Genomic DNA, 15,694 nt, shown 5'->3' on the forward strand with positions numbered 1-15,694 from the left:
GGCAACTTACTGTCAAAATAAAAGACACAAAAAGAGCTGACGATGTACCCTGTAGCAGAACACTTACCTAGCATGTGTGCGGTCCTTGGCTCAATTCCCAGTACCACATGCACACAAAATCAATTAAAACTAGATGTCAGATGTGTTCACCTTTGGGATCTGGTTTCTAAGTTGGTGAGGTTGGTAGAGGAAGCAACCAAGTAAAAGGGAAGATGTATTTGCTCTCCACATTTTACCAGACAGAAGTGCAAACCACACAAAAGCTTAGAAGTTTCCTGAGGGGGGAATGCCCTTCTGTATATATGTTTTCCTTATTAGTTGATGAGTAAAACACGGATTGTCTAGTATAGGCAGTGCTACCAGACAAGAATAATGGGGGTGGGGGAGGCAGAGAGAGGCTTCCAGAGAGAAGCCATGTAGCTGCCAAAGGAATAACATGCTGGATTACAGGGAAGCCACAGCCTCGTGGCAAAACATAGATTACTAGAAATGGGTTAATAATTAAGAGAGAGCTAGCCAGTAAGAAGCCTGAGCCATCGGCCAAACAGTTTATAATTATATAAGTCTCTGTGTGTTCATTTGGGGCTAACCAACATTGGGACCGGGTGGGACAGAAACTCCTGGCAACAGTTTCCAAAAGCACAGCCCTGCATCCCAGTACTGCTGCTACCAATGTCCTAGAAGGGAGTCTGGGTGGCTCACAGTCAAGGTGATGTTCATATAGCCAAGAAGACGGTGACACCCAAACACTGTGGCTCCAAGGCTCCTATGAGGGTGACCCAGGGGAGCCCAGGAGATCCTTGTTAAACTTTCCAGACTCCAGAATGGTGCAATGGTTAAAGTCATAGATTACGGAGGAGGGTGTCCATCTTATACCTCACTGCTGCTATTCCTCTCTCTGTGATCTCAGGCACATTATTTAAACACCCTCCGCGTCCATTTCCCATTAGTGAAATGTTGGCAGTACTAGCACGTCCCCTATGCATGGTTATGGGGATTGAATGAACTGATACATCTGACCGCATAGGGAAAATACTAGGGAGTTATTGTTCATAGCATTGTCATTAGAACGGACCCCAACACTCAGGCCTAACCTTTCGTATTATAGAGAAGGTGCTGAAGCCTACAGTATGGGTGTAATTTACTAAATGTCATTTTTAAAAACTGGTAGAGGGCTAGTAAGATGGTTCTGAGGGGACAGGTTTTTTCTTCAAAAGCCTAGAGACCTAGATTTAATTTCCAGAACCCACGTAAAGTTGGAAGGAGAGAAGCGACTCCACAAAGTTGTCCTCTACCTGTGTGCTATGGCGTAATACTCATACCACTCGCATACACACAGTAAATGATAAATAAAATTAAAAGTGGCGGCAGAGCTGACTCACCAGCCAGCCCCCTGGCTTTTGCTACTGGACCACTAAGGGTGCCCAGCCAGCCCTCAGCAGTACTTTAGAGACGCCAGAGCATCCTTGTAGTTCACTTCCAGATGCACGAAAGAGCATGTATCTGCTGAGCAACTCAGGATGCTGGACACCCACAGATCCTCACTACTCAAAGTATGGACAAGGGGCCAGCACCGTCAGCACCAGGCAGGAGCTTGCCAGAAATGCCAGTTCCCAGGCCTTTCCCAGATCTGCTGGATCAGAGCCTGCGATTCCCCAAATCTCCAGGTGTGCTGAGTTCACACAGGAGTTTGAGTAACAGTAAACAGAAGTAGGAAAGAAGCTGTTTGTGACAGCCACGGTCTTCCGGGGTGAGAGCAGAAAGGTTCCTAGTCTCTGGCACCCCTCTGAACCAGCATAGAGCAGCGATCCTTTCCATAGCTTCTTATTCTGAGGCAGAGAAAAAAGCCTGACAGTGCCGAGGCCAGCGGTGCAACTTCTCCGTTAGCGCATGGATGCCGAGGACCGCGGGGGCACCTCAGTGAGCAAGACAACGAGGAGGGTCACCTTCCATGAGGAAGTGAGCAACAACAGACAGAGAATGAGAAAACACCAGCCAGAGAAGAGAATTGTGGGAAACTATCAATGCAACACAACCAAGGCCAGTACTGACCCCCACCAAGGGCCGGGACAGCACTCCAAGGGGGATGAGCTGTGTTTAGACCCACTGCCCAGCACGGGCCCCAGGACTCCGCCCCAAGTGCTGATATCTTGGAGTGCTCAGGATGGTGGGGCGTGCGGCTTGTGTGCCTCTGTTGTGTGAAAGGCGGCCCTCTGACTCGAGCACCCCAAGCATGAGCCTCAGTGCAGCACTCTGGGAGGTCACAGAGTTGCCCACAGGTGCAGCTCTGCCTCCTGGCCACTGGGCCCCAGGGGTCCCCTGCCCATTGACTGATTTACAGTCTCCAGTTCCCTTTCTGATTTCAGCAAGGCTCTTAGTTTAGATTTCCACAGAGGAGGGTTTGAGGCAGGCCAGCTCTGAAAACCCAGAGGGGCTACATAGTTTATTACCCGCGTGGGAGCAGCAAAGCTTGTTGGCCGCCTGAACAAACACTAGGCTGGAGGTGGCATCAGCCCATCAGCCCGCTGGGCTTAGCCAGCTGATATCCCCAGGGTGGCAGCAACAGCAGCTGCCCCTCTGCGGCTATGTCCCCTCAGCCACCTCCCATGCGTGGCTGCTGGCCCTCCCTGAGGCTCTGCCTTCTTCACACCAAGGGCCTTTTGTGGGGGCACTTCTTGGAGGTGTGGGGCCTGGCATTCACCACTCAGGGTCTTAGGATCCTACCCTGTCAAATGGGTGAACTCCATGACCTCACTCCTCCAGCGCTTTCCCTCTGGGACAGCTGCAGCCATGACATTTACGATGTATACAACTTGGCTCATGGAGGATGCACTGAAGACAGCAAGAAGGATGCCTACCCAGCTTAAGTCAGCTGGCGCCATGAAGCAGAGGGTGGGGGGGTGGAAATGGAAAGAGCAGGCATCCAAGAGGGCTGGAACAGAAGGCTGAACACAATTAAGGATCTGGAAGCTCGGCTGGCTAGAGAGATGTGCAGTTAGGCAGAGCAGGCCATCGGCTGAGAGCAAGCCTGTGCGGTCAGCCAGGGAGAGCGCTCAGTGCTAACTGTAACTGTAGCTGGAGGACAGAAACCAGAGTGGGGGAAGCACGTGAGCTGGGCAGAGCCCCTGGGCAACACGGAAACAGCACGTCGCACGTCGGTAGACCTGGGGTCAGCACGGGGCATTCAGCAGCACACTGCTCAGCATATACTTTGGCATGGCGTGAAAGCCAGAACACCCAAATGTGCACACTGAGGGGTGGGCCAGGGGAAAGGGTGTCTTCTGGGTCAGACTCTGCCCTGAAGTTTCATAGATACCGGACAAGGGTGGGCATGGTAGACAGAAACCAAGGGTGCGATGCTTTCTTCTGACAAAACTATTAGGGTGAGAGAGAAAGATGGCAGAGCTCTGGCAGCTCCCTGTGGCCTTGCTTTTCTAGCCAGAACCAAGAGAGTGTGCATGGAGAAAGGCTCTGGAGGTCACAGCCTGGTTTTATAACTATGCCACGGACCAAACCTCTCCAGGCCCCTTGGAGACAGAATGAAGGCATCTTTCGCTTGTTAGCGAGAACAGACAAGGGGTTGTATGTGACAGACTTCCTGCGGGGCAAATGGGGCTGGACATACAGGTGACACTGCAGTAGAGTGGCCCTCTCTGTCACAGTAGCAGACTAACAGGTGTGGCTGAGCCAGGGAGGAAAAAGCGAGCCCTGAGATACATTAGACACCCACAGCTGGGCCAGACTGCATGGAAGCCAAACCTTGATCCCAATTCCCGCAGCGGGCTATGTGGAAGGCATGATGTGGCATGCACCAAGCTCGGGTGCTGAGAGCAAGGTCGAAGTGGTCTTGCAGCAGTATAGTGCCCGTGTGTTGGGAGGAAGGAATCAATAGTGGGGGAGATAGTGCTTCCTGTCCGTTTGTCCTGGCTGTCCCCTTCCCCTCTGAGCCCTAGGGACACAACTAGGATCAGATGGCTAGGGAAAACCACCCCAGCTGACAGCTGTCCCCCAGCTCCTAGTAAGAGAGCTAGAGTGGGAAGAGCAGCTGTGACCAGCCGGTGCTCCTGTGGTGGTGGCCCAGCCCTTCTGCCTACAGCTGGTGGAGCAGGTGGACCTGGGGGGAGGGAGCCAGCGGCTGCTGCTCTAAATCCCTCCCCAACTAAACAGCTGCTGAGCATCTTGTGCATGTGTCAGGTGCTGCTGAGCCAGGCCTGGGGAACAAAAAACACTACTACCCAGCTGCCCTCAAGAGATCCCTAGGCAGCTGCCCACCGGAGGTCCCAAGCTTGGAAGGAGACTCAGATAAGTTCCGGGTTCCTGAGGATGAGTTTCTGTGTTAGATGAACCCTCAGACACTTACCTCCCCCGAAAACCAAGCCACATGCTCCCTCATATCCTGGTAGTGATGAGCTGTTCCTAAGCCAGTGATGGAAGTCCTATACCTTTAGCCAAGAAGTAAAGCTCGAATTCCACAGTGGCAAATTAGATTTGAAGCATAGATAACCCCAGGAGAGGTGAAATGGCTTGAACTCATATTAAGATGTAAATTGAATTAATTAAAGTTGAAATGTATATTATCGTTGACACTCTGCCTTTTCAGTGTGTACTGCAGGAGACCAGCTGAACCTTGCGCTTGGGGAAGCCGCAAGGGTGAAATGACTACAGAGCCCTTCTGAAGAGGCTGCTTGAATCAGGAGAGAGAGCACTTGGGGTGTTTTGATGACCTGGGGGGGGGCTTGGAAAGCAACAGTTTCCCTAACTCACTAACTCACTGCCAGCATTACACAGGAGAAAATGACATTTCCTATTAGTTGGTGCAAATATGTATCCCCCGGAGTAAGGAATGCTCCTCTGGTCTTGCCTTCTGAGCCAGAAACACAGAAAGCAGCAGATCTTCAGGTTTCGAGGGAGAGGGCTAATTCTGAGCCTGCAAACCCCATCAGAGACTTTTAATCTTCCTCAGAGGCACCATTATCTGGAGAAAAGGCTTCAGCTGACGCACAATGTCCCTCCAGTGCTCACTCTTGTACGAGGACAAAGGAAAAACCACACACCAGAGGAGACAGACTCAGCAACAGAAACCATGCTTCAAAAGCTTGCAGCCAGGAGCTTATTTGGTTTTGTTTCTTTGCTGTTACTTGAGATGAATGGTTTCTTAAGTCAACCAGGCTGGACTTGATCTTCCTGCTTCCATCTCCTAGGGGGTGGCATTACAGGTGAATGCCACAAGCTTACATCATATATTTTACAAGCATGGGACATGCAATCACAAGCATACAAATACATGCACACAATCATAGACAGGCACATCCAAATCTTACACACAAGCATTTATAGGTGTCCTGCAGCCAGCGGTGGTGGCTCCACAAAGATTTGCATATTTTATGGGAGTATCATCCCATAGAACCTTCACAGTAGAGTGGCTCCTTTTACTCGTCTTCCCCCCATCATTTTCTCTACCTATGACTAAGCCAGCTCCAGGAAGCAACACACTGCACTACGTGTCATAGCCTATGGTTCTATTCCTGCAGACTTTAGAATCCATTTTCAGTCTGAGACAACCTGGAAAGTATCCGTGTCCATGATACAGCTAGAGTTAAGGATGAGAATCTTTGTCTACGTTGAACCAGTGCTACCTAGGTTTGCATGCAATCAACAGGGTTTGTTGTTGCCTTTGAAGCTGTAGGTTTCCCACCTCGACTTCCACCCCTCAATACTCCAAGCACTTATGCTCTATGTCTACTCACCTTTCAGCTCCAACTCCCCGAATCATAGTCTTTGAATTATCTTCCCCTCCTCAGCCCTTGGCAGGAGGGGGTCAGCATGAGTCTACCACGTTGAAGGCCACTGGCTGTTTCTCCTTCCTGGACTAGTTCTAAAGGCAGAGTGCCTCCCCAAGGCGAATAGGAAGTGTGCTTTGGGGCTCAGATTTTGGAACTCAATAAAATAGTTTCGCTACAGTATACCTCCCTCCTCAGGTTAGAAAGTCTGATATTGTCAAGTGCTGATAAAGGTTCATATCTGCGTAGAGGGAGTATAAACTTGTACTCACTTGAGAAGACAGTTTGGCAATACCCCCTTAAAGTCTAAGGCAGCAGTTCTCAGCCTGTGGGTTGCGACCCTTTGGGGGGGTCACATATCAGATATCCTGCATATCAAATATTTGTACTACTATCTATAACAGTAGCAAAATTACAGTTATGAAGTAGCAAAAAATATTTTATGGTTGGGGTCACCACAACGTAAGGAACTGTATTAAAGGGTCACAGCATTGGGAAGGATGAGAATCGCTGGTCTAAGATAATTAATAAGTCACTCACTCCATTCTTTGTCCTACGCCATAGAAAATGCAAGCAAGCATGTTCCTACTGTTCCTACACAGCGGTGTCTCTGGCGTATTCTAAATGATGAATGCGGAAATAATTTACACGTCCACTGTCACAAAATGTATAGATAAATGGACTATATCCATATAGTAGAATAGTACACTGGAATAAAAATGGGTGACTCATAGGACATAAAACAACAGAGTTAAAAATGTGAAGTTGAGTGATAGCAGCTCAACACACACACACACACATATATACATACACATATATATGCAATATATACATATATACAATATATACATATATGTACAATTTATACTATATATACACACAATATATATACCGTATTCTCAAACACACACATGCGCTTTATAGAATTCTATATAATTGCAGTTCAAAACCAGACTCATCCTTAGAGAACAAACCTGTACAGCAAAGCAAGGAGCGGGCTGGAGAGATGGCTCTGTGGTAAAGAGCTCTTGCAGAAGACAGAGTTTCAGTTCCGAGCACCCACATGGTGGCTTGAAACCATCTGTAACTCTAGTTCAAGGGGATCTGATGCCCTCTTCCAACTTCCATGAGTACAAGAGACATATGTGGTAAATGCTCAGACACATAAAAAATGAAACAAATAAATAAATAAAACCAGAAATAAAGCAAGGAAGATGATTAAGCATCCCTGGGTGGGCGGGGGGGGGACCTGAGAGACCTGGGGGTTGTGGGTGTGCTAACATCACTGTGTCTTCTGGTGGATGGTGGTTTCTCAGGGATTTGTCTTATAATGAGTTATCAAGCTATATGTTCACTATGCATTTTCCTAAGCATGTGTCTTTGCCATCATTTAAAATAAAAGCTTAACGTTTAAACTCGACCCACAGGCAGAGCTGCCAGGGAGGGTTTTACTGAGAGTGAGGAGGCTCTGAACCGGGGTCCATTTCTCTCTTCTTTCTTCCTCTTTCATCTGCAAATGAGGTTTCCATGCCTGCATTCTCCTCTATGCCTGGGACAGATGTGCACATGTGTGCCCGCTTGCTCTGCCAAGCAACAGGCCTACTCTGAGAGAACAGCCCCTGCATTCTGACCTCCTTTGGTCTTGTCTGACCTCCAAAGAACTCCCCTTGGGATTCAAGAATCTGCAGGGAGTGGAAGCAGAATTTTACTTCAGCTCCTCCTACAGAGCCGGGCTGGAGAGCAGGAATGTTTTTTCCATTTACCCAACATTCTGCCTTTTCAATTACTGCGTACCCCAGACAGACAGCCTGCACAGCCTTGACTCCACCTCAGTCCAAGATTCGGCGCTTCATGCGTGGGTCAAAAGACTCCTGTCAGCACTGCGACCTGTCGCCTAGGGTTGTCTGGCTTAGGGAAACCTACATGGAGTAGAGCCGGCATACACATGGGACACAGCCAGAGCTCTGCTAGAAACTCCCTTGGAAGAACTATGGTTTTTTAAACTCTGGTTTGGAAAAGCTGATGCCTACATGGCAGACAACGAGGACTGGAAGGAACTTCTGAGATTGATTTGAAAGAGCCCTGGACCAGAACCAGAAGGCCTGAACCAGAACCCAGCCCTAACTCTTGATTTCAGGCAAGCCATGGAATTTCCTGAGGTCTCACATCCTGCCCAGCTCACAGAAACAAATCACTAAATGAAATGTATATGGCATGTTTTAAAATAAGACTGTAAAATGATGCGTAAATACAAGAATTATTATTACAAAAGTCCAACGCTGGCTACCAAATGTGAGTTTTGAAAAGAGATACTCTTGTCACTATGACAATTGAGACAAAGTCTCAGTGACTAAGTGCCATCCTGCTGGGCCACCGGATTCCTCCCACTTTTATCCTCAGCCAGAGGCAGGTTTGCTGCTGTGGGGGCTGAGAATGGGCTGGGCTCCGTTCCACTGGCCTCCTCTGCGGATGGGTACCTGACCTTGGCCTCCAGTAGCCTCTCACAGAGCTATCTTCCCCAAGCTGCACTTGCTAGAAAGAATGGAAACTATGTGGCTGTCAAGGACAGATGAAATATAGAGGGTGACTGTTAATCATTCTCTTAAAGGGATAGCACACATTTGGACAGTTCTGGGGGACGCAGCGACAGAGGCACTTTCCAGCCCTGGGCCCTGGTGTGACCCTTCAGAACCAACCCATGTGGAGAAGGTCCTGTCTTTGCATGACTCTGTTTAGAATGAGGTGGCACTGGGCACTCTGTCCTATCATTCTAGCCATCAATACCGAGCCTACCTCTGCAGGAAGACCCTCTGGTGACAGTGGGCAGAGAGAGGGCTGATGCGGTCCCTGTGGCTGCCTCACTCTGTCTGCAGACTCAAGCTGCAGAGGCTGGGCCCTTCTTGTCACACTTGGCAACCGAAGAGACGTTAGAGCCACTAATGTCGCCAGGACAATGTTCATTTTCTGAAAACTCTTCACAGTGTGGGAGGATCTAAATCTGAGGGTGGCGGAAGGGGGACACTTTCTTAGATAGTGTTTTGAGACAAGTTTTGCCATGTAGTTCAAGCTGGCTTTGATGCCAGGATCCTCAGGCCTCTTCTTCCCAACAGCAGATGGGATTAAAGACATGGCTACCATGATTGGCTTTTGAGGACAATTTAAAAATCCCTCTCCCAGTCTCTCTCTCTCTCTCTCTCTCTCTCTCTCTCTCTCTCTCTCTCTCTCTCTCTCTCTCTCTCTCTCTCTCTCTCTCTCTCTCTCTCTCTCTCTCTCTCTCTCTCTCTCTCTCTCTGTGTGTGTGTGTGTGTGTGTGTGTGTGTGTGTGTGTGTGTGATAGCACTTGTGTGGAAGTCAGAGGTCAGAGCCCCCTTGGGGAAGTCCGCACACTTTTTCTACTATGTGGATCACAGGGATTAAACTCAGGTACTCAAGCACGTCTGCCAACTGATTCATCTCACAGGCCCCTCGGGAACATCTTGTAGGAGTGCGGGGAGGCGCTGAGCTAGCTAGCCATGGTTGCGGAGGCTTCTTCCTCGCCCCAGCGTTCCCAAAACTGCACTGTGGGAATGTTTACCCTCATCTCTCTTTGGTCATACCTCAGACGCTGTGTTTAACTTAATGATTTTGAAGCAGTTCCATTGTGATTAGTAGACCTTTTGTCCCCTCGGCAATCACGCAAAGCAGCCAGGACATCATGAGTGGGGCGGGGGCATGGCTGCTTGGTAGCTGCAGACAGAGTAGCTCATTCTGCTGACTCTGCTCTTTCTGCATGAACTAGAAACCTCCCTTCCTCACACCTACTGATCACTCAGCAGGGAACCTCGGATTCTCCACGAAGGGACCCCCAAAGCCTATCTGGTCCATGAGGAATAGTGACATGTTTGTGGTATTAAATCCAGCACTTCGAGCAGCAGTTCTCAACCTCTGGGGTCACACAACGCTCTCGCAGGGGTCACATGTCAGATATTTACAATGCATAACAGTCCAAACCTACAGTTAAGAAATAGCAACGAAATGATTTATAATTTGGGGATCATCGCAACATGAGGAACTGTATTAAAGGGTGGCAGCATTAGGAAGGTTGAGAACCACTGCTCTAGAGTAACACTCCGAAAATAATGTAATAGATTTGAAGCAGTGACTGTTTGGGCCCAAGAGCTAGACACCAGTCAACAGCACCTGTCCACGAACTTCTTCCAGCAGGGCTGAATGAGGAGAACTAAACGGTTATATCCTTTGGGGCTGGATTTAAAGAACAAACAAGCATAGTAAGATTGGAATCGTCCTTACCTCTTCCAGTTTATCCACTCTCCCCACCAGTTTAGTGGTGACTGAATGTAGCTTTAGGAGATCCAGGCCATAGAAAGCGCCTTCCAGCATGTCTATAATTGTGGAAAGCTAAGAAGCAAGAACAGAGGCTTAGTTAGTTCAGGTTCGAGGCTGGGGCCAACAGAACCCCGGGAAAGAAGTTCCCTTTTAGGACTCTGTTTTGGGGGCTCCATAGGGAAGCCACTAGCCAGGATCTGAGAGGTGCCCTGAGAAGCAAATTTGTGTAGGGAAGGACACAGATAAGCCCCAGCTGTGAGACATATTCTGCCTGCAAAAAGACAATTAGACGACCTTATACAAACGTAAACCTGAGGTCTAGACACTTTCACAAGCTGTTTGTCTGTTATACAATGGGACAACTGCCCTCATTCTCCTCTCTTACCAGACTCTAAGCTCCTTTACTAGCAGATAACCCATACAGACTCAGCATAGTGGCTGAAAAAGTCAACTCCTCATGGACATGCTTCTGAAACCCTCAACTTCATCCTGGACTAAACGTCTGGAAGTCACCACTGTCTTCTCAGTACGAAAAACTAAACTCATCCTGGATTATAAACAACACAGCGGCCCATGTTTGAGGTGGCACCATCCCCAGGGCATACAGCCTTCTTGTCTTTTCCAAATACCTCCCCTGATAACATGGGCTCCGGCAGCACCCAGGGCCTGCAGAGCTCAGACAAAGAGCAGGTGAGACCTGGAAAAGAGCCTTGCTTCCCACCAAGGACCTGTGTGTGAGAGAGTGCTGGCTACGCTTTTGTGGTCTCTGCTCCTCCCGCGTCTCCTTGCTTTGCTTCCAAGTGAAGAACTCCACACCGAAATGTTCAGCATTTAGAAGATCTCTTCCCATCCCAGGGGGTCCCACAACCGGGCAGTACAGACTTGGCTGACGTTTCTGGTGTGGTTCCAGAAATCCCCCAGAGTTCAACTCTAGAACTGAATACTGTGGTGCTGACTTCAGAAAGCAGCTCTGGGTAGAGTCACCACCCTGAGTCACATGACCAAACCTGAGACATTCCTTGTCTTGTTAAGCACTTCTCTGCCTTAAGATCAGTCAATGGCTGCCACATCAGTGAGTGGGTGTCAGATTCTGGACCTAGCAGAGGCACGCCAGATCTCCCTTCTTTGGTTCAGTCACACGGGCTTCATGGGCATCATGCCAACCACTCACCGGGTGCCATCTGTCAATGCTCCCAGATCCCCCAAGGCCCTCCGCATTATATTCAAGGAGGCCGCGCTCACGGAAGTGAAGGAGGACCATGCGGCAGTGACTGGAACGCAAGGCAGTCTGACCACCCCACATTGCTAGTGAGAGAGCAAGAACAGGACAGCTGAGGCTCTCGGCCAAGCATGGGGCTGCTCACACAGGCCTAAATTTCCCCACACTACAAAACACAAGCCCCGGGGCAGGAAAGACCTGACCAGAGCAGCTACTCTAACAGTGGCGCCAGGACCAAAGGGCTCTCTCCTCTCTGTGCCTTTCACATCCTTTGTGTACATGGTAGGCTGACAGTAAATTGTAACAGTGATTTTCCTGGAGAACACTGAGTTCTTCTGGCCACGTGGGCCTGGCAGCTCTTCCTAGGACTGGCCTCGCCGGTTCCATAGGAGGGGTGGGCATAGGGGATAATTTGCTCCCCTGCCCCCAACTCTTGCTGGCTTCAGAGCTGAAACTATCCGGCTTGTTAGATCAACCTGAAATCCACACTGAGGACTCCAGTGGCCTTCTTTGAAGGCCTTCCATGCCTAGCTATGCGTCTATAGACTCTTGGATCCCCAAGGCACCCTCTCACCCAAGGCTCTTCCCCATGCCCGCTCCTACCTTCAAATCCCGGCTGTCAGCCTCCCGAAGCTTCTGGAGTCTGAAGTCTCCCTCACAAGGATTGACGGCAGATGGGGGAGCAACACAAGCACATTTACAGGAGGAGCCTGAGGTGATGGTTTCCACCGTGTAGACGTCTTCCTTTCTGGAAGCCCCCGAGTTGATCCTCTGGCAGGCATCACGGCCCAAGGGTCTCACCACACATTTGCACTGGCAGTCGGAGCCCTCAGAGACAGCCTTGACTTTGTCGTAGTCTCCCAGCAACTGGACACACATACAGAGACTGAGTTGGAGGTATGCAAAAACACACTCCTCAAGGAGGCCGTCACTTCGCTTTGTCAAATGCCCTGCCCTAGCCAAAGACTTTAGCCCTGAGCCATGGAGTGAACAAGTCATAGCTCATAATTCGCTGACACAAACACTTCCCTGAATGCACTCAAAATGCAAGCACATTGGCCCTGGAAAGCTGTATATTTCTCAGGAGGGCCTTAGCTTTTTATCATTTAAAGAAAACAAAAACAATCCTCACTGTTCTTTCAATAGCCCTTTGCTCGAATCCAGGTTTACATTAGGAATGGAGACGGAGTTGGAGGAGGGGCAGGAAAACTGGTCTTTGATGGTGAGGACTACAGGTGCCTCATTCATTTATCCAATCAACACTTACAGAGTACCTCCTCAGGTCTGTGCAAAGCACGCTGAGGGGTGGGGATGGATCAGACACTGTAGATTAGCCATACATTCTCTAGTCTTAGAGAAGCTAAGTGCCCCCGAAAAGCAGGGATAAGCTTGTACTGGGAGCTGAGGCTCTACCTGGGAACCAGGGAAGACTGCTTGGAGGAAGGGGTATTTGATGGGAGCCTTCAAAGGCTGATTAGATTGACAACAAGAGATCTGGTAGAGACAGAAAACAAAACAAACAAACAAACAGATCCAGAAATTTCTAAGTTTCTGTAGCCTAAGACCTCTTTTGGATACTGACCCAAAACTTCAGTCCCAAACCAGAAGAATAAAACTAGCTATGCTTTGCTGCATCTACAATGTTAAACATTTCCTTCTGGGTCCATGCTCCTCCCAGCCCGCCCATGCAGGCTTTCTGCTGTCCCTACCCTGGGATAAAAACCCACATAAGCCCCATCAACTCATCTCCAAAAGGCCTTATATCCCCAAAGCCGAGGCTCCTATCCTAACCAGGCAGAGGGGTTCCTTCGTTTGATGGCAGCAGGCAGGCTTGGAGCCTGCAAATGTTCCTTGGGATGCTGTCTGCGGGAAGAAGGCATGTAATGTTTTCCTTGCAACGGTTGGATTTCTTCTAAAGCTAATGTTTGCTTTAGGATTGTTGTCAAATACAGACTGGCCCAAGTGGAAGCAGTTCAGGGTGTCTTAAGCAGCTAGTCTCCCCACACTGATTGTATATCGTTCCTGCTCCTTTTGGAAACTGCCTAGATTCCTATGCAACCCTGCTCAGAGAACCCTGCATGGGTTCCTTCCCTTCAGGGAGCTCTGGTTTCAGGCAAGCACTTGTTTATGGTTTTCCAGCGCCCCAGCGGGAGGGATTTTAAGTCTTTTCAATTTAAGGGTCAGTGTGAGGTTATGGGTGGGCGGGCATAGGGCATATGTTAGCATAATTACTAAAAGAAGAAACACGCATTTGATCAGCCCCAAAGTAGGGCTGACAGAGCTCTCTCTACAGAGAGAAAAGACCCAGACTGAGGGCCTAGTGGAGGTACAGGCAACACTCTCAGCATCCTGACATTACTCATGCTGAGGACCACAGTGACGCCCATTGCACACCAGCGTGCCAGTTGTGGAGGTCATGAATACCACATAAGTGAGAGAAGTGTCCCTTACAGTCCCGAGAACTAGGCTGGAGACTGCCAGGCTCGCCCTTTCACTTTTAGCTTCTGCTCCTCATCTCTAGGAGAGCTATCAGGGTGTTTTGAGGACTGAGTTAGATTCTTAGATGGACACGCTACAACTCTCATCACTATCGTGGGCCACTGGGCCCCCACTGAGAATCGGCCAGAACTTTGTGGATCTGGGCTTCCACTCTGCTCCCAGTGAACCTGGTCTTAACAGAAATCTCTGTCCTGGGCTCCCCTCATTTGCATCACACATGTGGCAATTCTGTCTTCACCCCATGCTTCTGCCCGAGTGTCTCATCTGACGCCATAAACCGTCTCTGGTGGCTAGGCCATCTGCCTCCTATCCCAGCGTGCCCTTCTGTTTACACATTCCAAGCAGTCTCACAGGCAAGAGGTCCTTTTCATAACCTTTCCACCAAGACACACACCTTTCCTTTCAAGGAGTGTATGGAGTCCTCCTTTCCCTTCCTGTCTCCTCACTCGAAAGCTGAAGCACCCCACAGTTGTGAGAGGACACATACCCTGACTTTTAAGAAGATAACTTAACAAAACCAAACAAAAAGCCAGTGTGGTGAAATCTCCACGCTTGAGATGTTGAGGTAGTAGAACCAGAAAGAAGTTCAAGGCAAGCCTCAGCTACACAGTGAGCTGGAAGCCAGCCTGGTCTACAAGAAAGCCTGTCCAAAACCAAACCATATATTGTGATAAACAAAAAGTAAATGCCCTTCTCACTAAGAATAAAGAGAAAAACCTCTGCTCACAAACTCTTCATCTAGGACCAGCCTCAGGCCCTTGCCGTCCCCCTAGGCAAGAAGAAGGGAGGGCATGAGACTCCTCATCCTACCTGAGATAAAACGTTCTCCTGGTTGTCCGCCTCGTTTTGCAGAGTGTCATCCTCTTCCGTGGGTGCCACTGTTGGTACGTCAGGGGGCTCGCTTGTCCCTGTGGGAGGAGTACTGGTCCCCCAGACCTGTGCCACCACCAGAGCAAAGCAGAGAACTAATGGCAGAAGATTGGCCATGAGTGATGCGACAACAGGAACCTTAGTCCCTACAGAGCCCACCTTGGGTAGGGGGGTTCCCGCAAAGACAGGCTGGAAGGCGTCTTCACTAGAGTCCGGAAGAGTGGCCGCTCGGAGAGCTGTCTAAAGCTGGGTGTGGCTGGGTGGAGCAGGACTGAGCTCCCCAGAGACCCTGAGCATCCCCTCCCTGACCCCAGCAGCCTAGAGCTGTGCAGAGAAGTTTCAAGAAAGAGGTGACCAAGGGGGCGGAGGCGGGCGCCGGCTCGCGAAGGGCGTCACCGCAAGGTGGGCTCAGGTGGAAGGCTGGCGCCGGGAAGCTCGTAGCACACGAGGACCGGGTGCAGGACGGACAGTGGCCACGGCGCGGGAGGCGAGGGAGGGCTGCTGGCCCAGGGCGCCGCGGGGCTGGCGCGGAGGGAGGGCGGAGCCTCTATTGTGCCGGGGCAGAAAGATGCAGCCAGTGACGGCGCGGAGGAGGAGGACCGGGAAGCGCACAGATTTGGGCTCAGCGCCTGGGGACCCCGCCTCCTCCCGGATCAGCCGCTGCCCTAGTGGGCGCTGGCCGGCGTGGGAAGGGCGCGGTTGGCTTTGCTGTGGACCGTAGATGCTGACCCTAGCGGGACTTCGTGTGCCTTTACTCGAGTTTTCTCCACGCCCAAGTCCCTGCGGAGCCCTGACTTGTCCCTGGACTACAACCTGGACTGAGAGTAACGCCGGTCGGGCTGGACTCCATCGGGAGTGTGGGCAGCTTTGAACTTAAGGCCAATGGTAGTCCGCGTGCCTGCAGCTACTTTAGAACCTAACACCTCCACTCAGAGGATGCCTCTTGAATCTCTGCCAGAGCGTGGCAGAGTTCGATACATGCTTAAAATAAGGATACCGG

The 15,694-nt window shown here is 50.2% G+C and overlaps 1 protein-coding gene across 2 annotated transcripts in view; it reads right to left on the reverse strand.

The window, feature by feature from the left end:
* Olfml2b (olfactomedin like 2B) overlaps window positions 1–15,223 on the reverse strand; it is a 37,005-nt gene extending 21,782 nt beyond the window's left edge. The window contains exons 1-3 of one of the 2 annotated variants that reach the window (XM_013114256.3): window positions 14,635–15,223; window positions 11,929–12,192; window positions 10,071–10,178 (exon numbers count right to left, since the gene is read on the reverse strand). In XM_013114256.3, coding sequence (XP_012969710.1) covers window positions 10,071–10,178; window positions 11,929–12,192; window positions 14,635–14,811 — 549 coding nt within the window. In that variant the 5' untranslated portion in view covers window positions 14,812–15,223. The remainder of the gene's footprint in view (window positions 1–10,070; window positions 10,179–11,928; window positions 12,193–14,634) is intronic. The other variant, XM_005071432.4, reaches the window with a different exon arrangement.
* Window positions 15,224–15,694: the final 471 nt, after the last annotated feature.

This window comes from Mesocricetus auratus, unplaced genomic scaffold (genome assembly GCF_017639785.1).
Source record: "Mesocricetus auratus isolate SY011 unplaced genomic scaffold, BCM_Maur_2.0 Super-Scaffold_100676, whole genome shotgun sequence".
In the NCBI taxonomy this organism is placed as follows: Eukaryota; Metazoa; Chordata; class Mammalia; order Rodentia; family Cricetidae; genus Mesocricetus; species Mesocricetus auratus.